Source organism: Nicotiana tomentosiformis, chromosome 6 (genome assembly GCF_000390325.3).
Source record: "Nicotiana tomentosiformis chromosome 6, ASM39032v3, whole genome shotgun sequence".
NCBI lineage: Eukaryota > Viridiplantae > Streptophyta > Magnoliopsida > Solanales > Solanaceae > Nicotiana > Nicotiana tomentosiformis.
The window spans coordinates 43,748,245-43,774,519 of record NC_090817.1 but is presented as its reverse complement, the minus strand read 5'-3'; the positions used below and the strand labels follow the sequence as shown (position 1 = coordinate 43,774,519).

The window sequence follows — 26,275 nt, the reverse complement described above, 5'->3', positions numbered from 1 at the left end:
ACAACGTTCATGCAGCACTCAAAACTCTAGAACTAATAAAATATAAGATTAAAAGAAGAGAAGAGAAGAAAAACTAGTTAGAAGCCTCCTCCAAAGAGTGGTGTGTGTTCCTCCACGTGAATTCTCCTTCAAAGTATGTTAGATCTCCTCCAAATTAGGTTTAGAACCCCTTTTATACGAGTTGGGGCCGTGTAGGGGCGAAATAACCTTGTTCCGGACGAAATAGGAAAAATCCCGCACCAGAGTGACCAGACCAACGCGTCACGTCGGCCTTAGCGCTGAATCCAGTGCGTTTTCACATTCAAATCCTTCGTTGAATTAGAAGCTTCATTGTTGCTTATTTTCCTTTTTTGTCTCCAAATCTCTTCATCTTCACACCGCTTTATTCCTAAACATTTAAAATATAATATTAAGCACAATGTAATATAATTAATACTCAAGAAATGATTAAAAGTACTAGAATATGAGGCAACAACAGTTAAATATATGTATTTTTGGCGAAACATCAGTAACTCTAAGGACATATGATTTACTTGGCATGTATGCAAGTTGATGGTGGATGCCAATATTGTATTTTCTTTCTGGTATTAAAGTGGACCCTCGATAAGACAGGTAAACATGCAATAATATTTTTGTGGTTATAAAATATTTTTAAATATTGAAATATTTCATTCCTTTTGATAATTGAAAAGAAAAAAAAACAAACTAAAGGAAGTATGTCACATAAAATTAAACAAGAAATAACTAAAGCAAAACCAAAACCTACAGGTTGTAGCGTAACCCATAAATTATCATACTATATTATAAGTGTGAAGCCATTAAATCTAAGGTAAAAGACAAAAATATCCATCACAAATTGATCGACCATTTTGCCCTTCATTCAAATGCTATTCTTGTTATGTTTTTTGTACAAAAATGTAACTATATATTCTAATAAGTGTTACCCCACTAAAAATAAATATTTTATAATAAATTTGAGCATTAACTACTGATGTATTATGAAACGTGCGTGTGATTATATATGGAGCATATAGTAAAGAGGATAACAATGTATTCCATTAAATAAGTAATTAAGCTATTGATATTACTGTACAGCAAATCAAAATACATTTCATGATAAATAACAGAAACTGATGCAACATAGTCTGTTTCGTACCTATCATTAATGTAGTCTTTGAAGAAGTATGCATTTTAAGAATAAGTACCTTAAATAGTAAATGAAAAAACTACTATTATTACTCTATAATCCTACAATTTATGTTGAATAAATGAGAATTACAAGGAACAACGACCTTTCATTGTCTCTCGGGTACTTCATTTTATTTTGAAAGTCAGTTGTCTAAACTTGAGAGCAAATGAAAAGACACTATTATAGTCTCATTATTTGTATTGAATCAGTGGAATTAAAAAGGGTCATGGTCAAGTCCTTTATGTTCTTTGTTTCTTTTGAAGTAGACGGTATGCTCTTTTCTGTTCTTTAGTTTTTTCCCCTTTCAAGTCCCAATTTTCTTACTTAAATTTTATGTTATGTCGGTTTAGTCTTGAAAGTTTGTTATAATTATTTTGATTTTTTTGTGAATTTTGTTGGTTTTGATGTCACTATGTGGAACTTTTTGTCTTGATGTATGTCTTTTCAAGTTTCTATTTTTTTTTGTTAGTAAATTTTATGTTCTTTTGCTTTTCCTTGAAATGTGGGAAATACTTTGTAAATCGGTTTGTGAATTTTAATATTTTATTTTTTGTTTGTTTAGACTCAAATATTCTTTTTTATCTAAAAAAGTCTTCGTAGAATTCGGTTAATTCTTTTACTGCTTGATTTTTGCTATTAAGAAGTTCCCTTTGTTTCTGCTAATATGAAAGACTCTTATAAATCCTTTAATAGTATGATTTAATGTAAAAGGATATATCACAGATCATATATTGCAAAAATTAGATAGGAAAAAATCGTTTGTACTACTTGCAGGGACTCACGTGCAACAATGTGTCCAGAAACTAGTACCTACTATATTTGGATTCTTAGATGTATACATACCGACCTAGTTCTGTTCCTCAAATTAGTGATTCTTTTGATGGAAGTTGCAGTAGTCCTAAGGTGAGCAGCAGTCCATGGTTGATGCTACTGCCGGAGTTTAAGGAGGACAGCACCGTCTTCAAATTCTACAGACTGGCAGAAGGGTATGTCATACAAGTACAACATGAGCAGCAAGTGATGATGCCTGATATTGATTCCGTTTGCTTGGGTTCATTATCCAAGGGATGGCTTGTTTGTATACAGCCTAAAGATTGTCTTCTCTTCATGTTTAACCCACTTTCTGGTAAGACTATCCAGCTTCCATCCATTGAAACTTTCCCCTGTGTTAACGGCGTTATTCAGAATAGTATCAGAGTCGAATGCTTTCTTAACCACCAATCTATTCCCTTAACCCCACAACGTATGTCTTCATACATTGTCGAAAAGATGATCCTTTCATCCCCTGATCCTATGGAAGAGGACTGCATAGCGTTGGTCATTTACGGGCCACACCAGCGACTCGCATTCTGCAGGAGGCCTGGCATAGCTGAAGCCAATTCGTGGACTGCACTCGACGGTCCCTTACGCGAGTACAGTCAAATTGTATTCCACAATGGAAAGAAACTATTTTTTGCTCTCACCCAAGATAAGGAGCTTGAAGCTTGGGATCTCCACAATGATCCAACTAAGAGGTTTCTCATCCAGATTGAAGATATAGGCTGCAGTGATGATTAGCCCTCTTCTGCTGCGGATGACACTGAGCTAGAGTGCAAGTCATGCTACTGTTGGGACACATCGTCACGAATAGCTTCTCCTCTTATTCTACCATCTCCACCAATAGATGTTTTTCATGTACCATTATATTATTTAACCACATGGCTATATCTAATTTATAGGGTTTGCAAACTACCTTTCTCTATCTTAAGGGCACTACCCAAAGGTCTTAAGACTGTCACTCTATCCAACCCTTTATTTAGGCTATCTATTATCATGTCTCTTTATCTGGTAAAATAATAAGATTTTGGATGTAAGCCTCCCTCTTTTCAGCCTTTGTAGGGTAAAGAAAAGGGCACACCACCTGGGAAGGAAACAAAAAGATTTATAAGCATAGATATTAAAGGCATGCTTGAAACATCCATTAGATGTTTAAAACACTTTCTACAAAATGTTCCAAGCATTTACAGGATGTTTGAAAGATGTTTCAAACATCTTTGAAACATACACCAGAATGAGTCGTACCGGATCATCTTTGATCTGAAATGGATCGAGCCTGTCTTTTTCTACTTTTTCAAATAACCACCTCTTCATCCTCGGCAAAGTCCTCTCTTTTGGATAATCGTTTGGCCGTAATTGAGGTAAGGCTTCAAACGTCCAAGCCTACATTGTGTGATCAAACAGTATATAGAAGGTTATATAAATAACACAAAAGTAAAAATAATAAACAAGATTTATCTAGTTACCATGAAAGTTTAAGGAAATCCGTAGAGGTTAATAAGAGTTACTCTTTGATTGTTGACGCTCTTTCTTATCATTCATAATATAATCAACAGACAAGTGAAAAATATTTTTGCCCCATGGATAAATGTAGAAAGCCTCTTTTGTGGAAGCCAGTCTGACTGTATCTTCAGACACACCACAGTTCAGTTCCTTTTCTAACAAAATGTAGTGAACTAACCAAATCAAGCATAGTGCATATTTATGTTTTTAAATTTTTTTGGATTTGGATTTGATTAAGTCAAACAAGTTTACCAGTCACAGATCTCTTTCCTTTGGTATAAGTTTTGATAAATCTTCATCATCAAGAAAGTACTTTTCAATCTTCAAATTAGGGTAAGAATGTCTACAGTTGAGTTCGATTGTTATGGCAAACTCACAAAGTCCAAAGCGGACTGGTAATCTTTTGTAATTAACCCATAAATCCTGGGTCTTCTCCTACAATACTCTACTGTAATATAGATGCCTTAAATATTGGCCTCTGAGGCACATCTAAAAGTGCCTGAAAGGACTAGTCCTAAACTTATTTTCAAGGCCCTCATCCTGCTACAACTTTCTGAACTCACCCATACTCGTTAATCCTAATGAGAATCTTACTGTGATGTTCTTGATGAAGGTCTCATTATCATCCAAAAATATCTTGAACTTGAACGGTGGAAGTTCCGGCCAAAGCCTTAAGATTTCAACCTCGCAACTATCAAACTCATCTTTAGGCATCTCAATCTTTATATGATTTTAAAATGTTGATTAATAAAAGGCACAAGAATAATAAATTTAATAATTATTAAAATCTATTTCCAACTTTTTTTTAGTGAAACATCCTATGAAATGTTTCAAAAATCCAGATAGATAATTTATACATCCAACTAGATGTTTTAAACTTCCAAGGAGAATTTCAAACATCCAGAGAGATGTTTCAAACATCCAGAGAGATGTTTTAAACATATTGAGCTTACCTTAACAGATTGAGAAGGTGCATTGTCATTCATTTTCTTTTTTCTTCTTTCTGCCTCTGCCTCTTCTTCTTCTTCTTCTTCTCTTGAAGCTTCTTCTTGTCTTGGTTTCAACATAAGATCTTCATCTCCAGAGGTCTCCTCTTCTATTTCTTCTCCTTCAACAGTTACTATTTTCTCTTATGATTCTTCATCATCAATATTTGTCTCCTCGTTTCTTTCTTCTCCTTCAACGATCGTTGTCTCCTCTTTTGATTTTTCATCATCAACTTCTGTCTCCTCTTCTATTTCTTTCTCTATTTCCTTTTCTCTTTATCCACTTCTTTTTCTCTCTCCTTATCCTCTTCTTTCTTCTTTCCTCTTCTTTTTCTTTTTCATTATCCTCTTCTTTCTCTTTTTTCCTCTTCTCCAATATTCTCTCCTTTACTACTTCAGTAGCAGTGTTTCCTTCTACCTGATTATTCTGTCCTCCTACTACTACTACCTGAAGATGTGTAACTTCTACTTCAGCTATAATAAGAATTGATTATTGTATCTCATTTTCCTATGATGTCCTAATTTTTTTGCTAGATTTTTTAGAAGGAGAGTCACCTCTTCCTATTCCTCTTCCTCTTCCTCCTTTTTTGGAACACATTCCTTTATCATTTTATCTACACACTCAAACAAGTAACAACCATCAACAAGTAAATAAATAATTTACTCCAAACACATAAAACATTAACTCTATAAATAATCAGGTATCCTTTGGTGAAATATTTTTTGGATTATTAAACATCCTTACAGTTGTTTCAACATCTTATATGAAGCTTCAAACATCTAATTAGATGTTTGAAACATCTCTGAAGATATTTTACAATCAATGAGTTATTTACAAGAAGGATATTTCAACCATATTTAAGATGTTTCAAATAATCCAATGAGATGTTTGAAATATCAGCGCAAAATACCACTAACCAAACTCAGAAAAACATTGCAATAATTGAAACATATAACAACAACAATAACAACATAGATGTTTAACAATCTCTTAAGATGTTTCAAAAATTCAAATGAGATGTTTGAAACAAATGGACAAAAATCGTTCCGCAGACCCAAACATGGAGCAATATAGCCATTTTAACATCACAACAACTAGATTTCTAGGTCTGTGGAACAATCTCATCAACAATATATAAATACCAAATTTTCAGTCAAAAATATCAACTACACGACAGCTCTAAAATTTAAGCACGAAACTACACAACGACATGAAGATACAAAAGCACCAAGAAAAATAAAAGAATCTATAGAAGTTGAAATAATAAGTTTAGGATTCATCAATGGGGTAGAAAAATAAAATAAAAATTACCTTGATGATGGAATTTCGAAAGTTTTGAACGAAGTTGAGTAGAAATGGAGCCGATATTTGGAGCCCCAAATCGTGAGAAAACTGATTTTGGAGGTTGAGTTTGAGAGAAAGGGGAGGAAGATCATGAAAAATAAAGAAAGAGAAAATAGAGAATGGGATAGGTGGGGAACTATTTTGGGTGATGGGTTAACTTATTTTTTAGTTTTTTAAATTTTACCCCAAAATTTTCTTATTTTTTAATTTGGCCCCCAACCATTCAATAGTCCTAGGACTATTTTTGTAATTTTTTATTTACGGTTTTTTATTGCGCATGTTGCGGCATTCACACACGTTACTATGTTACATTGTTGCTAACATTCTTTACTACTTGGTACTTTATTTTCATTGTTTCTTAAACTGAGGATCTATCGGAAATAACCTCTCTATCTTTGAGAGGTAGGGGTAAGATCTGCGTACACACTACCCTCCTCAGACCCCACTTATAGGATCAAAATGGGTTTATTGTTGTTGTTGTTTGCCCCCGACCACCCTTGATTAACCAACCTGTTGTCGTTTGGATATAAGAATTGTAAAATTCCGGAAAAAAAGTAAACAAAAAAATTTCAAGTGAAAATGGTATTTAAAAATTAGAGTTGTATTTGGACATGAATACAATTTAGATATGTTTTTGAATTTTTTTTAAAGACCCGTTTGTACATAATTATTTTTTTATTATTTTCTTTTTCAAAAATGTGTTTGTCCAAGAAATTTTGCAAGAGTTTTTCAAAAAACCTTTTTCCCAATTTTCAAAAAAAAAATTCTCCACTCACAAAATTGTAATATTTTTTTCAAGTGAAATGCATGTCCAAATATAATTTTAAATTCCAAATACTTTTTCAACTTATCTTCAAATGCTGCTTTTTCTAAAAAATTATAATTCTTATGTCCAAACGCCTACTAAGTAATTTAAAGTAAAAATTTTAAAAAATAATTTTTTGGAGTTTTTCAAATTTCAAAAAAAAAAAGTAAATTTTCAAAAATAAAATATATGGAATTTTTTTTTAATTTCAAACGGGCCCAGCCCTTAAACACATTTTTCCGTAAAAGTGAGAGCCGACAGAAAGCAAGTCGAAACCTGGCAGACTTTGGATTACTGTATCTAAAAGCAAACCGATTCTTGATCTATAAATACGTTTTGGAGGTTCTTGTGTCGAATTCAATCATGGCTAGCTCTTCCTTGGTGGTCAGAACTTCTGTTCCAAAGGAAATAATGAGAGGGCAAATTAGTGAAGTACTGATTAGAAGTTGTAGTGGTCCTGTGGTGAGCAGATGTGTGGCTCCTTGGTTGATGCTATTGCCGGTGTTTAAGGAGGACAGCACCGTCTTCAAATTCTACAGACTGGCAGAAGGGGATGTCATACAAGTACAACATGAGCAGTAAGTGATGATGCCTGATATTGATTCCGTTTGCTTGGGTTCATTATCCAAGGGATGGCTTGTTTGTATACAGCCTAAAGATTGTCTTCTCTTCATGTTTAACCCATTTTCTGGTAAGACTATCCAGCTTCCATCCATTAAAACTTTCCCCTGTGTTAACGGCGTTATTCGGAACAGTGTCAGAGTCGAATGCTTTCTTAACCACCAATCTATTCCCTTAACCCCACAACGTATGTCTTCATACATTGTCAAAAAGATGATCCTTTCATCCCCTGATCCTATGGAAGAGGACTGCATAGCATTGGTTATTTATGGGCCCCACCAGCGACTCGCATTCTGCAGGAGGCCTGGCATAGCTGAAGCCAATTCGTGGACTGCACTCGACGGTCCCTTACGCGAGTACACTCAAATTGTGTTCCACAGTGGAAAGAAACTTGTTTTTGCTCTCACCCAAGATAAGGAGCTTGAAGCTTGGGATCTCCACAATGATCCAATTAAGAGGTTTCTCATTCAGATTGAAGATATAGGCTGCAGTGATGATTGGACCTCTTCTGCTGCGGATGATAATGAGCTAGAGTGCAAGTCATGCTACTGTTGGTACACTGATTACTTGGTCCATGTGTTTGACCAAAACGTGTAAATCTTTGATTAAACTAATTAATTTTATGTAATGAGGGATTAAGCCTAATTGATAATAATATCCCTAGATTTATAACTAGCTAACACAAATAACGTAGGGTAGTGTTGGTGGGGGATTAAATACAGTGTACATTCAATATTTCAAGAGGAGTAATAATAGAAGAATATCAAGCAATAAATAACCATAAATGGCATTAACGTAAATAAGGAGAATGATTCATCCAATATCGAATGAGGTGGATGATTCTTCTTTCTAACAATGATGAATGATAGATAAATCCTAGAATATTTGAACTATTCTCAAATCTGATGGAAAAGTCTGGAATAATGGATGGTGGAATCTTATTAGAAATGTAATGTTTGTATCTTTTCTCGAGAGAGTCTTCTTTTTAAAAAGTGCTCTTATGAGAAAAAAAATATTACATACCCTTTCCCCTTGTCTCTTTTTCTATTTATATGGGACTTATCCCCAGTCAACCCTAAAAATACCAGTACATAGAATATTCAGTGAAATATTCCCTTAAATATCCTATTACAAAAACTAATCATTAGTACCGTCCTTGGTACTTGACCTCGACCGTTATTGACCGCCCGGCTACAAGCCCCGCTATCCACTAGTCGACCTCGGCCACATCACCTTCCATAATACCACTCCACGCTAAATCTCATTGAGGCACATTTTGACCTATACAGTTAGTCCCTCCGCTTATTGATGTCGACCCTGGGCGACCTCGATGAGCGGACTCTGTTGGTTATGGTTGAGAAGTTTAGATGAGCAGGTTGAGTAGTAGCATTTCAGACGGGATGGAGACGTAGCCTTCCGTGAGTCGCAATCCAGGGTCACGTCATTTCAGAGTGACGTCATGTCAACATACGTCATTATTACGTATTTTCCCGATACTTTGCATCGTTTCTCGTGCCTCTGCCACTTCGATTCCTGAGCTGGGTAACAACGGTTTGCTTTCTCGATATTGATGCCTGAACTCTTATAAATAGGGATACAAAATCCTTTGCCTTACTCTTTGCAATCTAAATATTGAACCATCATACTTCTTCCTCCTTTCTCATTCAGAATCCTTGTTCTTTTGATCTTACTTCCATATTCTTGCTTTCACTTATTCTGGTGGCTCCTGCTACTCTTGACTCTTCTATGTTTACATCACCTTTATTCATAAACAATGATGGTTAATGCGTCTTCCAGTTCTGGGGGGGGGGATACCTGACCCTGTTCCCTTGGCAGTGCGCATGCCTCCCCATGACGATGGGGTTTCCATTGTTGAGGAGGATGAAAGCTTTCCTATGGTGGAGGAAATAATTTCCCGTAACGAGAAGGCTAGATCTGACTTTTCAAAACCGCCTGAGGACGACCCTGAGGCCACCGATCGGTGATGGACGTGGTTGCCCTTGCTAATTTCAGGGCGAAGTTCAAAATTCTGGCCCACATCGATCTAGTCCCGGCTAGTCATGATGCGGTGCAGGTTCATCGCCCTGGATACTGCGCATTCTACGCATATCCGTTCTACGTGGGCTACTCATTTCCTCTTCTCCCATTGGCGGAGGAATTTTGTCGCTACTACAGCGTCTGCCCGGCCCAGCTTTCACCTTACATCTACAAACTCATCCGCATGTTGATGAAGTACGTGGAATTGGCCGGCCGCGGGATCTCTCTTCGCCACCTGATGCACCTCTTCGCGCCCAATTTCTATATGGGGACGATGTTGCATCTTCGTCACCGAGGAAGTAAGAGTTTGGTAGTGAAGATGGACGATAAAGCAAATCGTCGGTTTTGGTTTAGCTACTTCTACGTCAAGACCGAGGATGTGGTGACAAATGTGAATGGATTTCCTGAGGCATGGAATTATGCCCGTAAGTATTTTTTTTACTAAGCGTTTATTTTTCTCATTTTGATTGTAGCCTAACACTCTGCCTTTTCCTCGTTCAGCCGAGACTTCGCCCCTTCCTTTGGTTGCAGATATTCATGACTGGGTTAGCCAGGTCTTGCCTCACACAGTGAGGATTCACGAATGGTCGGCCTTTATCAAGAAGTTCGAACCCAAACTTTCAGCAACCAGTGAGTTTAACCATTTTGAATCTTTATTGTCATGGCCTTCTGGTCTCTTGATTCTTATTGTTTTGTGGGGATCGACCTCTTAATCTTCTTTTTCTTCTCTTTTATTTTTAGCCCGGGGATCCTCGAGGAGGTCGAAGGCCCCTACTCCTGCTTTTCGCCAGATGAACACTACAACTGGGTTTACCCCAGCTGTGACTGTTTCTAAGCTTGCCCAGCCATCCATTTCTATTCGGCCTCCGATTTTGGCTAGATCGGCTCAATCCTCGACGGCTTCAATACCAGAGACTCTGGCCTCTCCCTTGCTTCATTTAATAGATGAAGAATCTTCCCCGAGCGAGGAGGATTTGGTCCCTCGTAAAAGGAGGTCGGTGGACGTCGGCGATGGGATAATCCGAGCCATAGATTCTACAAGGAATGAACGCGAACCGGCCTCCGTTGTGCCTGAAGACAGTGCGCATTTTCCTTCTGAGGTCCTACCATCAGCGAAAGCTATAGAGAGCGTGCCCCTTCTTGATGCCAACGTCGGAACTGGTGGGGTATCCGTGGAGGTTCTGCGTACTATGCGATGAGGTGTGCCATCATCCTCACGGCCCGTTGATGTTCCCACCTCGTTTACTGATGAGAGAGGTAAGGGGGTTACTGAGGATGGTTACGATACGGGCTCCGATATGGACCCTGAAGAGGTTAGGATGATGGGAGAAGGACTCACCCGGCTCGAGGTGAGATTGGAGGGAACCATGCGTACCATTGCGATCCCTCTGAACCGATATCTGCTAGTCGATTTGGAGAATGTGGTCCCTTCTCTTGGTCCCCTTTGTTCCGACGTGGAGGGTAAGACCCTTGAAAAACTGAAGGATTCCATATTGTCGAGGAGCATAGCCGGCCTTGCTCTTAGGGTAAGTAGGGTATTTCATTTGTATGTTCGTTTATGTCGAATCCGATTTTATTCTTACTCGCTCTGGTTTGCTTTTCATACCGTGATCTTGGAGATCGAAAGATCCCGCCGAGAGGAGAGGCGGAAGGCCATATTCCAAAAGATGGAGCGGAAGTATCGCGAGTATCGTGATAAACAATGCGAGCTTTGCAGGCGGCTTGTGGGAGTAGCTACTTCCGGGCTCTCCGAGATGAGCTAAAGGAGAAGGATAATGAATTGGTGAAGGTCATCAGAAAATGTAGTAAGCTCGAGGGGGCGTTGAGGGACAAGGAAGAGGAGCTCGAGGTGAGCAGGGGAGTTGAGGCCCAATGCGCTGACCTTCAAGCCCAAGTGAGCTCGCTGCGGGCCTAGCTCGAAGAAAGTCTAATCAAGGCGGACGTTCTAGGTGGTGAGTTCGTCAAGAGGATAGCGGACTTAGAGAAGTCAGAATCGGATCAGTTTGCGGCTTTGAGGCAAGTAGAGGCATCGAAGGCCGTAATCTACGTTCTTCGTTCAGAGCGGGCGGGTGATTTGCAGACAGCGAGGCTAAGAGAGGAGTGACTCGACGAGCATATATGGGAGTTGGAGAAAGAAAATTTGGGCTTTAATGAACGAGTTATCGTCCTTGAAGCAGAGAAGTCCCAGTTTCTGGCTCAGCCGTCCTCTTCTCGCACTTCTGCCTTTCCTGACGTTCCACGGGATTTGTATGCTATCTGGATCCACGCCGAGGCCCAACGGGATATATTTAGGGATTTGATGGCGGCGGTAAAAGTTTTTGAGGTCGACTTTGAGGATGCTCGCGCTAAGGCACGCTCAGCTCGGACTGCTTGTGGCTATGATCCCGCTACGTCGGAGGCTGGTGATGGCGAGGAGGACACATGAGTGGACGGGATTGAACAAGATGCCTGGTATGAGGATGAGTATTCTGAAGGCGGTGGTGATGGCACTAGCAGAGAGGCGGGTGGAGATGACCTAGGCGGTCATATAGGTGACGTTGCTGGGTTAGGTGGCGAGTAGTTATTTTTCTTTCTTTTTGCTTGTAGGTTTTGTACATATATTTGCGGGCATCTGTTCTAACCTTAGTAAAGAATATATTTTATGAAATTCCATTTTCGTTGCTCGTACCTGACTCTTTTCCTTCTGTTCGGGTTTGAATGCCTCTTTTTTTTGTTTTGCCGTTTGGTCGTTTTAGTCGTAAGAACTTGGTTTATGTGTGTTGAATGAGGTCAAAACAGAACTAAGTTTCCGTCGCGGCCGGGGGACGACAGGTGTTATTCGAACGAAGTCGAATGTAACCTATACTTAGTTAATTTGAAACAAGGTCGAATGTAACTTAGTTAATTCGAACAAGGTCGAGTGTGAGTTAATTCGAGTGAGATCGAATGTAACTTTTATTTAATTGTGGTCGGGGGCTGAGCGAGTGTTGATTCGAACGAGGTCGAATGTAACCCGTACTTAATTAATTCGAGCAAGGTTGAATGTGAGTTAATTCGAGCAAGGTTGAATGTAACTTACTTAATTGTGGTCAGGGGCCGAACGGGTGTTGATTCGAACGAGGTCGAATGTAACCCGTGCTTAGTTAATTCGAGCAAGGTCGAATGTTAGTTAATTCGATCAAGGTCAAATGTAACTTACTTAATTGTGGTTGGGGGTCAAGCGGGTGTTGATTCGAACGAGGTCGAATGTAACCCGTGCATAGTTAATTCGAGCAAAGTCGAATGTGAGTTAATTCGAGCAAGGTCGAATGTGAGTTAATTCGAGCAAGGTCAAATGTAACTTACTTAATTGTGGACGGGGGGCGAGCGGGTATTGAGGCAATGTTGCTCTGGTGAAAGTATGGGCGGGCTTCATACATTTGTGTTTTGCTCATATACTTGGAGAAATTTACATGTTTTTCGAGCTGGCATTCCAGTTCCAGTTTATCTAGTCCCTTCATTGGGTGACTTGGAGACGTGTTGAGAGGTTGGGTAATGAACTGACCGCTCAGTGCCTTCTTCCGTTCGCATTTCAACTTGAAGTGTCCCCATTATCTCCTCGTTAAAAACCTCCTTGAGAAAACCCAACTGGGACAAAACTCAAGTGAGGAAAAAAAGAGTACGACTTGGAGAACCCTTTTTCTTAAAAGTTGAAGTACTTGAGGTGTGTAATGTTCCAGTTGTTTGGTAGTAGTTTTCCTTCCATTGTTTCTAGTTGGAAATACCCTTTGTTTACTATTACTGTGATTTTGTATGGACCGTCCCAATTTGTTCCCAGTTTGCCTTCCCGCGGGTCTTTGCTTGCTTGTGTTTTGGCTTTGAGCACGTAGTCCCCGACTTTGAGTGGTCTGATCTTGGCCTTTTTTTATAATAGCATTCTACCTGTTGTTTTTGGGTGATCATCCTTATGTAGGCCATATCTCTCCTTTCTTCGACTTCGTCGAGCTCTTACCTTCTGCTTTCATTGTTGCTCGGCCCGCTCTCATGGGAATATCTCAAACTGGGCTCTCTGACTTCGACTGGTATTACCGCATCAGTGCCATAAACTAATGAGTAGGGCATCTATCCTGTGCTCGTCTTCGGCATTGTACGGTAGGCTCAAAGCACTTCTGATAATAACTCCGGCCATAGCCCTTTGGATTCCTCAAACTTTTTCTTCATGATGTTCAGTATTGATTTATTGGAGGATTCTGTTTGCCCATTGCCCGCGGGGTGATACGGTGTTGAGAGTATTCTTTTGATATACCACTTCTCAAAAAATTCGGCAACCTTTTTTCCAGTAAATTGGGGTCCATTGTCGCAACTGATCTCTTTAGGGAGGCCGAAGCGGCACACGATATTTATCCATATGAAGGCGATCACTTCTTGTTCGTGTATCTGGGCGAATGCTCCTGCTTCCACCCATTTAGAAAAATAGTTAGTTAAAACCAAAAGAAATCGTACGTTACCTCGCCCCGCAGGGAGGGGGCCGGTGATGTTCATTCCGTACCTGATGAACGACCAAGGGAAAGTGACCGAGTGGAGGTGCTCGCCTGCTTGATGGATCATTGGGGCGCATTTTTGGCATTGATCGCATTTTTTTATGAAGACCGCAGGCTCTTTTTTCATAGTGGGCCAGTAGTAACCTGCCCGTATGAGACATCTGACCAGAGCTCGACTGCCAGAACGAGATCCGCAGTGGCCTTCGTGGACTTCCTCTAGGACGCGCCGAGTTTGATTCGGGCCTAAGCATTTTGCCAGGGGATCGCCATACGCACTCTTGTATAGGTCGTAATGAATGATGGTGTACCTCGATGCTTGCATCCGAAACTTCTTGGCTTCCTTTTTATCATCTGGGAGTATGACATCCTGTAAGTATGTAACAATACGGTTGCGCCAGTCCCAAGTTAGATTTATGGTCTGTACCTCGATTTGATCTATTGATGAGTGGAAGAGGGTGAGCACATTTCTTTCTCCGGTTATGCTTTTAGTGGCTGCTGCTAATTTGGAGAGGCCGTCTTCTTCGATGTTTTATGCTCAAGGAATCTGGTCGAGCTGGCATTCATCGAAATCGGGCAGTAGTTTGCAGATCTCGGCCTGATATTTTTGTAACCTTTGCTCTTTGATCTGGAAAGTCCCTGCGACTTGGTTAACGACGAGTTGAGAGTCGCAGCGTAGTATGACCCGTCTCGCCTCGTACTTGAGTGCTAGCCTTAATCCTGTAATCACGCCCTTATACTCGGCCTCATTGTTAGTTATGTCTGGGCACCTTATTGACTGGCGAATCACTTCGCCTGTTGGTACTTCGATTACAAGTCCTAGTCCGGACCCTGACGCATTAGAAGAGGAATCGGTGTACAAAATCCATAGATCTTGTGTTTGTGGAGAAGCGTGGGGCGCTTCTTTTTCAACTTCGGGCATTATTTTTGCGCTAAAGTCGGCGACGAAGTCGGCGAGGACTTGTGATTTTATCGCCATTCACGGTTGATATGTGATATCATGCTCGCTTAATTCTATGGCCCATTTGGCCAACCTGCCCGATAGCTCGGGCTTATGCAGAATACTTCTCAAGGGGAAAGTTGTGACTACCGAGATGGGGGGCATTGGAAGTAGGGTCTAAGCTTTTGTAAAGCTACGACCAAGGCCAGGGCCAATTTTTTGAAGTGGGGGTACGTAATTTTTTGACCTCTTCGCGGACTGCATCGTTTATTATGGAATTGAACTTTCGCCTAAGCTGCCTCACCAGGTGGTGGAATGGGTCGACGTTCAACTTGTGTGTGGCGATCTCCTTCGGGATACCTGGCATATTTGCATGGGAAAAAGAAAACAAGTCTGCGTTAGCAGTTAAGAATTAACAGAAGTTACCTGGTTCTTGAAGCTTGCAACCGATGTAGGCTTTCTTGCTGTGGTCGGTATCATCAAGTTGAACGGGGTCGAGGTCTTCTATGGTTGATCCCGCAGCCTCTACTATTTTGGGATCTCTGATGACGTCCTCTCTTTCGTCACAACTCGACCTCGACCCTGTTAATTGCTATGCCTCTTTTGTTTTGCCATTTATTTGTTGGGTGGTTGTACAATCCAGGGCGATACGGTAGCATTCTCTAGATGTGCGTCGTTCTCCTCATATGCCAAATATTCCCCATGGGGTTGAAAATTTGATAACTTAGTACAAGCTGGAAGGGATGGACCTCATGGTATGTATCCAAGGTCGGCCTATTATGGCGTTGTACGTTGTATCCTGGTCCATGATGTGGAATGTGGTTTCCAGAGTGGCACTGCCGGCCAGGACGGGGAGTGTGATTTCTCCAGATGTTCGTTCAACTGCATCGTTAAACCTGTTAGCGTGATGCAGCGCGGCACTATCTTATCCTCGAGTTTCATTTGTGCAAGTACTCGAGGGTGGATAATGCACGCGCTGCTCCCATCGTCCACCATAATGCGTCTTAGATCTGTATCTAATATTCGTAAAGTGATAACAAGGGCATCATAGTGAGGGAAAACCAAACCGTGGGTATCTGACTTATCGAAGATGATACTTTCTTTGAGTTCGTCATACCGTTCGTGAGTGATCGACCGTTTGAGCTTGTGGGTTATGGTGAACTTTACGATGTTGATCGAAGTGTCGCCACCACCTCCGATGATCATTTGAATGGTGCGAGTCGGTGAGGGTGGTTTCGGCGGTCCCTGGTGCTGTTCACGTCCTCGGGCAAAGTTGGTCCTTCATCGGTCACTCAACAATTCTTTGAGGTGTCCTTGGTGAAGCATATTTACAACCTCCTGCCTTAGGGCGATGCAATCCTCAGTTTTGTGACCTCGCTCTTGGTAGAACTCGCAGAGGGCATTTGACTTTCTGGTGCTTGGGTCTGACCTCATCTTTTGCGGCCACTTTACTTTTGGTCCGAGCTTTTCCAATGCGTAGACTATTTCTGAGGGTGACACACATAAATTGTGAGAGGATAATAAAGGGGCATACCTATCTCGTTTCGGTGAGTCCTTGTCCTTGGTCTAGATGGGCCCTCTTCGTAGTGGGAGGGGGCATGATAGTGCTTCTAATGTATGGCTGATGCCTTTCCCGATTGGGTCGTGGAGCTGCGAGATTCCTCCTGGCATCATTTCTTCGATCCTTCCTGGATTCAGTGTGCACCGAGGTCAACCGATGAGTTAGTCTATTTAGGTCATCTTCGTCTGCACGGACCTTGGCACAGTAGGCATTGTGTATTTCATCCCAAGTTGTTGGAGGATATTTCATAAGCCGACTTAATAATTTTCTGGTCGCCCTTGAGCCATTCCTGTTCAGCCCATTTTGGAAAGTTGCTACAGCCATTCCTTCTGATACATTCGGTAAGGTCATCCTTACTCGGTTGAATCAAGTGAGGAAGTACCTCAATCCTTCTCCAGGCGATTGTTTGATGGCAAATATATCATTCACTTTTGCCTCCGCCTTTTTGGCCCCAACATGGGTCATTACGAACTTGTCGGCCATTTCTTCAAACATTTTGATGGAACGCGCGGACAATTGTGAATACCAAGTTAATGCTCCTCCGGTGAGGGTCTCGCCAAACTTTTTAAACAAGATGGAGGATACTTGTTCTTTGGCGAGATCATTGCCTTTTACCGCAGTGACATAGTGAGTCATATGATCTTTGGGGTCGGTCGTACCATCATATAATTACATTCTGGACACACTCCTAAGTCTAAAATCACCCAACAAATCTAATCGAATCATAAAAATTCACATCCGAATTCGTTTACTCATAAGTCAACTTCTGGTTGACTTTTCTAGGCGGCATCTTGAAGGTCTTGGGTATGGCATGCGGGGCGACTTCATCACTATAGGGTTGCTCAATGAACTGACCAGCATCTCTTTTTGGCACGAGTTTTGGGGCATCCGGTATTTTGTCGACTCTCTCTTGGTGCTCTCTCATTTGGTCCCAAAACATTTTGTTCTCATTTTCCATTTCTTCCATCTTCCTCAGAATGGTTGTGAGGGTGTCATCACCTGCATTATTAACATTGTGAGTGATACTTGTTACTGGAGGGAGAGGGTCGTGCTGCTCGTCCGTTGTCGGTGTAATGCTAGTCTTTGCATTTTCTCTAGCTGCCTCCTGGGCGGGCTTGTCGAGGATGCTGGTTAGTGTGTTTGTTAGCCAAGCCTCGAGTAGTTTTTCACTGCTGGTGGCGCCTCTTCCGTCGTGGGCGTGGAAGCTCCTTTACCGCGGGATGTTGTGATACTGCCGTAAGAGAGGGGCGACCCAACTCGCCTGGGGGAAGCGTTGGGCGTTATATCTTCGCCTTCTCTTTCAGAAACCTCATTGATGGTATTCAAGAGGTTGGTGGTGAGATCGGCCACTACCTTCATCCTTTCTTCTCCATTACCTGTATGTCAGATCCATGTGTACAAGGAAAAATGAGCTTTGCCCTTTTTTTTTATGAACTGTGCTAATTATAGATCTAGGGGAAACTAAAAATTTAACTAGGAAATTCCCACAGACGACGCCAAATTGTTTGACCAAAACATGTAAATATTTGATTAAACTAATTAATTTTATGTAATGAGGGATTAAGCCCAATTGATAATAATATCCCTGAATTTATAACTAGCTAACACAAATAACGCAAGGTAGTGTTGGTGGGGGATTAAATGCAGTGTACATTCAGTATTTCAAGAGGAGTAATGATGGAAGAATATCAAACACTAAATAACCATAAATGGCATTAACGTAAATAAGGAGAATGATTCACCCAATATCGAATGAGGTGGATGATTCTTCTTTCTAACAATGATGAATAATAAGATAAATCCTAGAATATTGGAACTATTCTAAAAAATCTGGAATAATGGATGGTGGAATCTTATTAGAAAGGTAATGTTTGTATCTTTTCTCGAGAGAGTCTTCTTCTCAAAAAGTGCTCTTATCAGAAAGAAAATATTACATACCCTTTCCCCTTATCTCTTTTTCTATTTATATGGGACATATCCCCAGTCAACCCTAAAAGTACCAGTATATAAAATATTCAGTGGAATATTCCCTTAGATATCCTATTACAAAAACTAGCCGTTAGTACCGTCCTTGGTACTTGATCTCGACCGTTATTGACCGCCCGGCTACGAGCCCCGCTATCCACTAGTCGACCTCGGCCACATCACCTTCCATAATACCACTCTATGCTAAATCCCATTGAGGTAGATTTTGACCTATTCAATATGACCACCAAAGACAGGAGCTTTTTATTGTTACACGCATGGCATTGCCCAAGATGGGACTCTGATATTGCCTATGGACAACGCTGTGCGCGAATATCCCTACAAGACTCAAACTTTTGATGTTTTCAAGCTTGATTTTATAGACCATGATCATGTGGAGCTTCGATACTTGCCAGGCAGCCTTGGCAATCGTGCATTCTTCAATGGTTCCAATCTCGGCTTTGCTCTCTCGACCACCATGTTCCCGGAATTGAGGCCCAATTCTATTTACTTTACAGATGATCTAACTTATAATTACATATTTAGGGAGGAGCCTAATTGTGGAGGTCATGATTTGGGGATTTATGACTGTAAAGAAGGAAGCTTTTTATCATGTTACTACCCTATCGAAGTAGACAAGATACAAAGGATTCTACCAACTCCTATGTGGTTCACCCCTGATGTTGATGCAACATGCTTGGCCTCCACTTTAGGTCTCTCCATTTAGTTTTAAACTTATTGGGATCATGTATGCAGCACTGGTGTTGGCTTATTATTAGTATTTTTTTTCTTTTAAGTAAACTCTAGGTTTCTGTTTATGTAGCTCCAATATCTGTGCTAATTAGCTGATGTCCTAAGCAATTTGATGTCGAGCCAGTTACTTTTCCAGTCCATCTTACTCTTAATTATTTATCCTGCATTGTCTAAGAATCCTCCTGGCAAGGTTTATGTGACTTAGGCACCTTGTTCTTAGCATAGGTAGCACCTTGTTCATAATTCCATGTGGTGTTCAAGTGTTGTATTTTATTTGTGACAAGCTAATAGTGGATACCAACAAAGTGGTTTGACATGTGATGTGAAATAAAGTTGTTACCAAGAGTAGTATCACTATGTGCGCAACATGGTGTCCGATCTCTACCCGATCAACTAGGCCGCCTTCCCACATATGCCGTGTGGGTTGACTATTCCAATTCATAGTTATTACCAGTTTCATCCCAATTAAGGGGAATAATCACAATTTCACCAATATTTCAATTTCATCCCAAATAAGGGGAATAATCACAATTCACCCCTACACCGGCACATGTAGTTTCAGGTGTGGGCCTTATGACCCACCCTTTCTCTGTTTTGCTAATGATGCTCCCAAAAATATTTTTGATTTGATTTGCATACAGAGGTAAAATAAATACAATAGTACTCGCCTCTACATCTTTCACATTGTATAAATTCTCATTAGTATTTTCAGTCATTCACAAGGACAATATTTCCTTGGCTCATTTGGCCATTCACAAGATTCTTTATTCCTGGCAAGATGGCCGCATTTCATGTTCCACACTTTCACCTTTTTCAATTTCAAAGATCACCTTCAAATATCAACATATAGAATATTCTGGAAATCACAACTTTAAGTTCATTAGAAATGAACAATTTAAGCACAATAGATTTCTTTCCGAGAAATGGAGTAAAATAATTGACAATTGATGCGCAAGTTAAAATCATTAACTAGTAACACACCATTTATTCTTAAAATACTTTTCCCCAAAAAGGGCAATACACAATTTCCACTCACGAATATATAAGAACTCAAATACATTGAAAATACTCACAAAGCATAGTATTTGTTAAAACAGCCACATATGGCATGACTTGAGTACAAAAGTTTTTAGACAATTCTATTTTCGAAGTCATTTTAAAATAGTTGAGTCGAGGCTCATTTCATATTCTTTATCACATCATCTCACTTCATTAGCACCATTGGCCACAAGTATAACTTTCACTCTTGGCACGTTGGCCACACTTTATATTCCCAATTCACCTATTTCACTTCCAACCATCTTTATTGATTATCAACAATAAGACATTTTCAATCACTTTAGGTACACATATGAGCAATTAAGAGTCTTAAGCATATTGTGTTTTCTCACACAATTTGGCATCATAACCTTCATTTGAAACACAACTCAAAGACATAGTATTTTAATACACATATCATTCTTGAACACATTCCCAAAAGATAACATAATGTGATAGGAATATTTGGAACACGTTTTGAATACATAATTCTCGACACTTTGCTCATTCGGGACAATCGAATTTGTTGGGGACAACTTGGAACATAGAATAAGGAACTTGGGACAACCATACTTGGAACTTACGAGAACATCATAGAATTCAATTCTAAGAGAGAAAGTTTAGCCAACATACCTCGCTTTGAGCTTTCCTTAAATTACTACAACATTCCAAAAATTCTAGCAATCCCAATCTATTTTGAGACATAACAAAAATTGAACCATAATTAGGAAGATATTCATGGTCTCGGCTCATTTGAGCATTTTATCAAATACTAGGTGTGCAAATTTAACTACAAGGTTCTTATACAAGATTTCCTTCACTCCACAACCCAATCTTTACTTATTTTAGCTCAACAATCTTTCCACAAATCTTATTGGTATAAGCATGTATAATTAATACTCTTACACCCAAGAATCATACGTCCAATCACTCATCTTTTATCCCAAACTCGAAATTGAAGACTAGGGATTTGAATCTTACCTCTTGAGTGAAGATCTTGTCAGATTTTCTTGTTGGATTTCAAGGCTTGAACAAGATCTTGATGAACAAAATACTTCATCTACTTCCTCTCTCTAGAACACTCTCATTTCTCTCTAAAATATCAGGTTTTAGCTCAAGAAATGACTTAACCCCTCTCTACCCAGCCTTGGGGTTATTTAATGGGCTCCTACGTGTGCGGCCGCGCACCTGAACAAGTGGCCGCACATCTGGCCGCGCACATGAGGCAGAAACTCTCAAATATGCACGGCTGCGCATCTGGGCGCGCATATGATACAAGTCCAGTTAAATGGCCATAACATTCTGTATACACATCCAAATGACGAACGGTTTAATGCGTTGGAAACTAGACTCAAAGAACTTTAATTTGATAGGTAGATCACCACCTAAGTCATTATATTGTGGGATTTCTATTCATTTGAAGTCGGGTCTTGTGCCAATTAAAATATCCTTTCCACTTAATGTGTCCAACTTGTTCTACACAAGTTCTTGCCATTCACAAAACTCCTTAATATCTTCCAACATGCCTTAAACATATATTTTAATACCAAAATGATATGGTTCTATCCCATGGGTCTCCTTTAATACTCAAATACGTTATTCCCAAATACTGCTGGCGCACTTTAAAATCTTAAATCATTAGAAAATTTTTACGGGACCTTACAATAACATAGACCTACTCGAGGCCTCAAATCACACATAACAACATCGAAATAATGAATCGCACCTCAAATCAATCTTAAATGAACTTTAAACTTTCAACTTCCAAAACTCGCGCTGAAATATAGCAAATCAACTCGGAATGAACTCAAATTTTGCACACAAGTCCCAAATCACATAACGAAACTATTCCAATTCTCGGAACCACAATCCGAACCTGATATCATCAAAGTCAACTCCCGGTCAAACTTGTGAACTTTCCAAGCCTTCAAATTTTCAACTTCCGCCAATTAGTATCGAATCCTTCTAGAAATATTCCAATGCAAATCCGGGCATACGCCTAAGTCTAAAATCACCATACGGACCTAACGGAACCATCAAACTCCATTCTAGGGTCAAATTCATAAAAGTCAAACTTAGTCAACTCTTCCAACTTAAAGCTTCAACAATGAAATTCATTCTTCCAAATCGATTCTGAATAACCCGAAAACCAAAACTGAAGATTCACACAAGTCATAATATATCATACGGAACTATTCATGCCCTCAAACCACCGATCGAAGTACAAATGCTCAAAACGACCAGTTGGGTCATTACACATCATCACGAATAGCTTCTCCTCTAATTCTACCATCTCCACCAACAGATTTTTCTCATGTACCATTATATCCTTTAACCACATGGCTATATCTAATTTGTGGGATTTGCAAACTACCTTTCTCTATCTTAAGGGCACTACCCAAAGGTCTTAAGACTGTCACTCTATCTAACCCTTTTATTTAAGCTATCTATTATCATGTCTCTTTATCTGGTAAAATAATAAGATTTTGGATGTAAGCCTCCCTCTTTTCAGCCTTTGTAGGGTAAAGAAAAGGGCACACTACCTGGGAAGGAAACAAAAAGATTTATAAGCATAGATATTAAAGGCATGCTTGAAACATCCATTAGATGTTTAAAACACTTTCTACAAAATGTTTCAAGCATTTACAGGATGTTTGAAAGATGTTTCAAACATCTTTGAAACATACACCAGAATGAGTCGTACCGGATCATCTTTGATCTGAAATGGATCGGGCCTGTCTTTTTCTACTTTTTCAAATAACCACCTCTTCATCCTCGGCAAAGTCCTCTCTTTTAGATAATCTTTTGGCCGTAATTGAGGTAAGGCTTCAAACGTCCAAGCCTACATTGTGTGATCAAACAGTATATAAAAGGTTATATAAATAACACAAAAGTAAAAATAATAAATAAGATTTATCTAGTTACCATGAAAGTCTAAGGAAATTCGTAGAGGTTAATAAGAGTCACTCTTTGATTGTTGACGCTCTTTCTTATCTTTTATAGTATAATCAACAGACAAGTGAAAAATATTTTTGCCCCATAGATAAATGTAGAAAGCCTCTTTTGTGGAGGCCAGTCTGACTGTATCTTCAGACACACCACAGTTCAAATCCTTTGCCAACAAAATGTAGTGAACTAACCAAATCAAGCATAGTGCATATTTATGTTTTTAAATTTTTTTGGATTTGGATTTGATTAAGTCAAACACTAGTTTACCAGTCACAGTTCTCTTTCCTTTGGTATAAGTTTTGATAAATCTTCATCATCAAGAAAGTACTTTTCAATCTTCAAATTAGGGTAAGAATGTCTACAGTTGAGTTCGATCATTATGGCAAACACACAAAGGCCAAAGCGGACTGGTAATCTTTTGTAATTAACCCATAAATCCTGGGTCTTCTCCTACAATACTCTACTGTAATATAGATGCCTTAAACAGTGGCCTCTGAGGCACATCTAAAAGTGCCTGAAAGGACTAGTCCTAAACTTATTTTCAAGGCCCTCATCCTGCTACAACTTTCTGAACTCACCCATAATCGTTAATCCTAATGAGAATCTTACTGTGATGTTCTTGATGAAGGTCTCATTATCATCCAAAAATATCTTGAACTTGAACGGTGGAAGTTCCGGCCAAAGCCTTAAGATTTCAACCTCGCAACTATCAAACTCATCTTTAGGCATCTCAATCTTTATATGATTTTAAAATGTTGATTAATAAAAGGCACAAGAATAATGAATTTAATAATTATTAAAATCTATTTCCAACTTTTTTTTAATGAAACATCCTATGAAATATTTCAAACATCCAGATAAATAATTTATACATCCAACTAGATGTTTTAAACTTCCAAGGAGAATTTCAAACATCCAGAGAGATGTTTTAAACATATTGAGCTTACCTTAACAGATTGAGAAGGTGCATTGTCATTCTTTTTCTTTTTTCTTCTTTCTGCCTCTGCCTCTTCTTCTTCTTCTTCTTCTCTTGAAGCTTCTTCTTCTCTTGGTTTCAACATAAGATCTTCATCTTCAGAGGTCTCCTCTTCTATTTCTTCTCCTTCAACAGTTACTATTTCCTCTTATGATTCTTCATCATCAATATTTGTCTCCTCGTTTCTTTCTTCTCCTTCAACGACCGTTGTCTCCTCTTTTGATTTTTCATCATCAACTTTTGCCTCCTCTTCTATTTCTTTCTCTATTTCCTTTTCTCTTTATCCACTTCTTTTCCTCTCTCCTTATCCTCTTCTTTCTTCTTTCCTCTTCTTTTTCTTTTTCATTATCCTCTTCTTTCTCTTTTTTCCTCTTCTCCAATATTCTCTCCTTTACTACTTCAGTAGCAGTGTCTCCTTCTACCTGATTATTCTGTCCTCCTCCTCCTACTACCCGAAGAGGTGTAACTTCTACTTCAGCTATAATAAGAATTGATTGTTGTATCTCATTTTCCTATGATGTCCTAATTTTTTTGCTAGGTTTTTTAGAAGGAGAGTCACCTCTTCCTCTTTCTCCTTTTTTGGCACACATTCCTTTATCATTTTATCTACACACTCAAACAAGTAACAACCATCAACAAGTAAACAAATAATTTACTCCTAACATATAAAATATTAACGCTATAAATAATCAGGTATCCTTTGGTGAAACGTTTTTTGGATTATTAAACATCCTTACAGTTGTTTCAAACATCTTATATGAAGCTTCAAACATCTAATTAGATGTTTGAAACATCTCTGAAGATATTTTACAATCAACGAGTTATTTACAAGAAGAATATTTCAACCATATTTAAGATGTTTCAAATACTCCAATGAGATATTTGAAATATCAGCGCAAAATGCCACTAACCAAACTCAGAAAAATATTGCAATAATTGCACAACATATAACAACAACAATAACAACATAGATGTTTAACAATCTCTTAAGATGTTTCAAAAATTCAAATGAGATGTTTAAAACAAATGGGTAAAAATCATTTCGCAGACCCAAACATGGAGCAATATAGCCATTTTAACATCACAACAACTAGATTTCTAGGTCTGTGGAATAACCTCATCAACAATATATAAATACCAAATTTTCAATCAAAATTATCAACTACACGACAGCTCTAAAATTTAGGCACGAAACTACACAACGACATGAAGATACAAAAGCACACAAAAAAATAAAAGAATCTATAGAAGTTGAAATAACAAGTTTAGGATTCATCAATGGGGTAGAAAAATAAAATAAAAATTACCTTGATGATGGAATTTCGAAAGTTTTGAACGAAGTTGAGTAGAAATGGAGCCGATATTTGGAGTCCCAAATCGTGAGAAAACTGATTTTGGAGGTTGAGTTTGAGAGAAAGGGGGAGGAAGATCATGAAAAATAAAGAAAGAGAAAATAGAGAATGGGATAGGTGGGGAACTATTTTGGGTGATGGGTTAACTTATTTTTTAGTTTTTTAAATTTTACCCCAAAATTTTCTTATTTTTTAATTTGGCCCCCAACCATTCAATAGTCCTAGGACTATTTTTGTAATTTTTTATTTACCGTTTTTTATTGCGCATGTTGCGGCATTCACACACGTTACTATGTTACACTGTTGCTAACATTCTTTGCTACTTGGTGCTTTATTTTCATTATTTCTTAAGTTGAGGATCTATCGAAAATAACCTCTCTATCTCTATGAGGTAGGGGTAAGGTCTGCGTACATACTACCCTCCCCAGACCCCACTTATAGGATCAAACTGGGTTTATTGTTGTTGTTGTTTGCCCCCGACCACCCTTGATTAACCAACCTTTTGTCGTTTGGATATAAGAATTGTAAAATTTCGGGAAAAAAGTAAACAAAAAAATTTCAAGTGAAAATGGTATTTGAAAATTAGAGTTGTGTTTGGACATGAATACAATTTGGATATGTTTTTGAATTTTTTTTAAAGACCCGTTTGTCCATAATTTGTTTTTTTTTTATTTTCTTTTTCAAAAATGTGTTTGTCCAAGAAATTTTGCAAGAGTTTTTCAAAAAACCTTTTTCCCAATTTTCAAAAAAAAAATTCTCCACTCACAAAACTGCAATATTTTTTCAAGTGAAATGCATGTTCAAACGTAATTTCAAATTCCAAATACTTTTTCAACTTATCTTCAAATGCTGCTTTTTCTAAAAAAATTATAATTCTTATGTCCAAACGCCTACTAAGTAATTTAAAGTAAAAATTTTAAAAAATAATTTTTTGGAGTTTTTC

The 26,275-nt window shown here is 38.9% G+C and overlaps 1 protein-coding gene across 7 annotated transcripts; it reads right to left on the bottom strand.

Annotated features, from left to right (window-relative positions):
• Window positions 1–25,526, bottom strand: LOC104099738 (uncharacterized). Of its 7 annotated transcripts, none has more exons than XR_011408539.1 (9): window positions 25,288–25,515; window positions 23,952–24,586; window positions 22,760–22,897; window positions 21,037–22,598; window positions 20,689–20,746; window positions 4,462–5,108; window positions 3,251–3,388; window positions 2,033–3,089; window positions 1–388 (listed from the first exon to the last, which is right to left on the bottom strand). XR_011408539.1 is itself a non-coding variant. In XM_033657009.2 (5 exons), the coding sequence occupies exons 2-5, from the start codon at window positions 24,063–24,065 to the stop codon at window positions 3,000–3,002; spliced, it is 480 nt and encodes a 159-aa protein (XP_033512900.1). In that variant the 5' UTR covers window positions 24,066–24,586; window positions 25,288–25,509; the 3' UTR covers window positions 1,893–2,999. The 7 variants fall into 7 exon arrangements, 1 of the variants encoding a protein (XP_033512900.1); XR_011408538.1 differs by having other exon boundaries at window positions 2,037–3,089; XR_011408537.1 differs by lacking the exon at window positions 1–388 and having other exon boundaries at window positions 1,881–3,089; window positions 20,689–22,598; window positions 25,288–25,526.
• Between the last annotated feature and the right edge of the window lie 749 nt (window positions 25,527–26,275).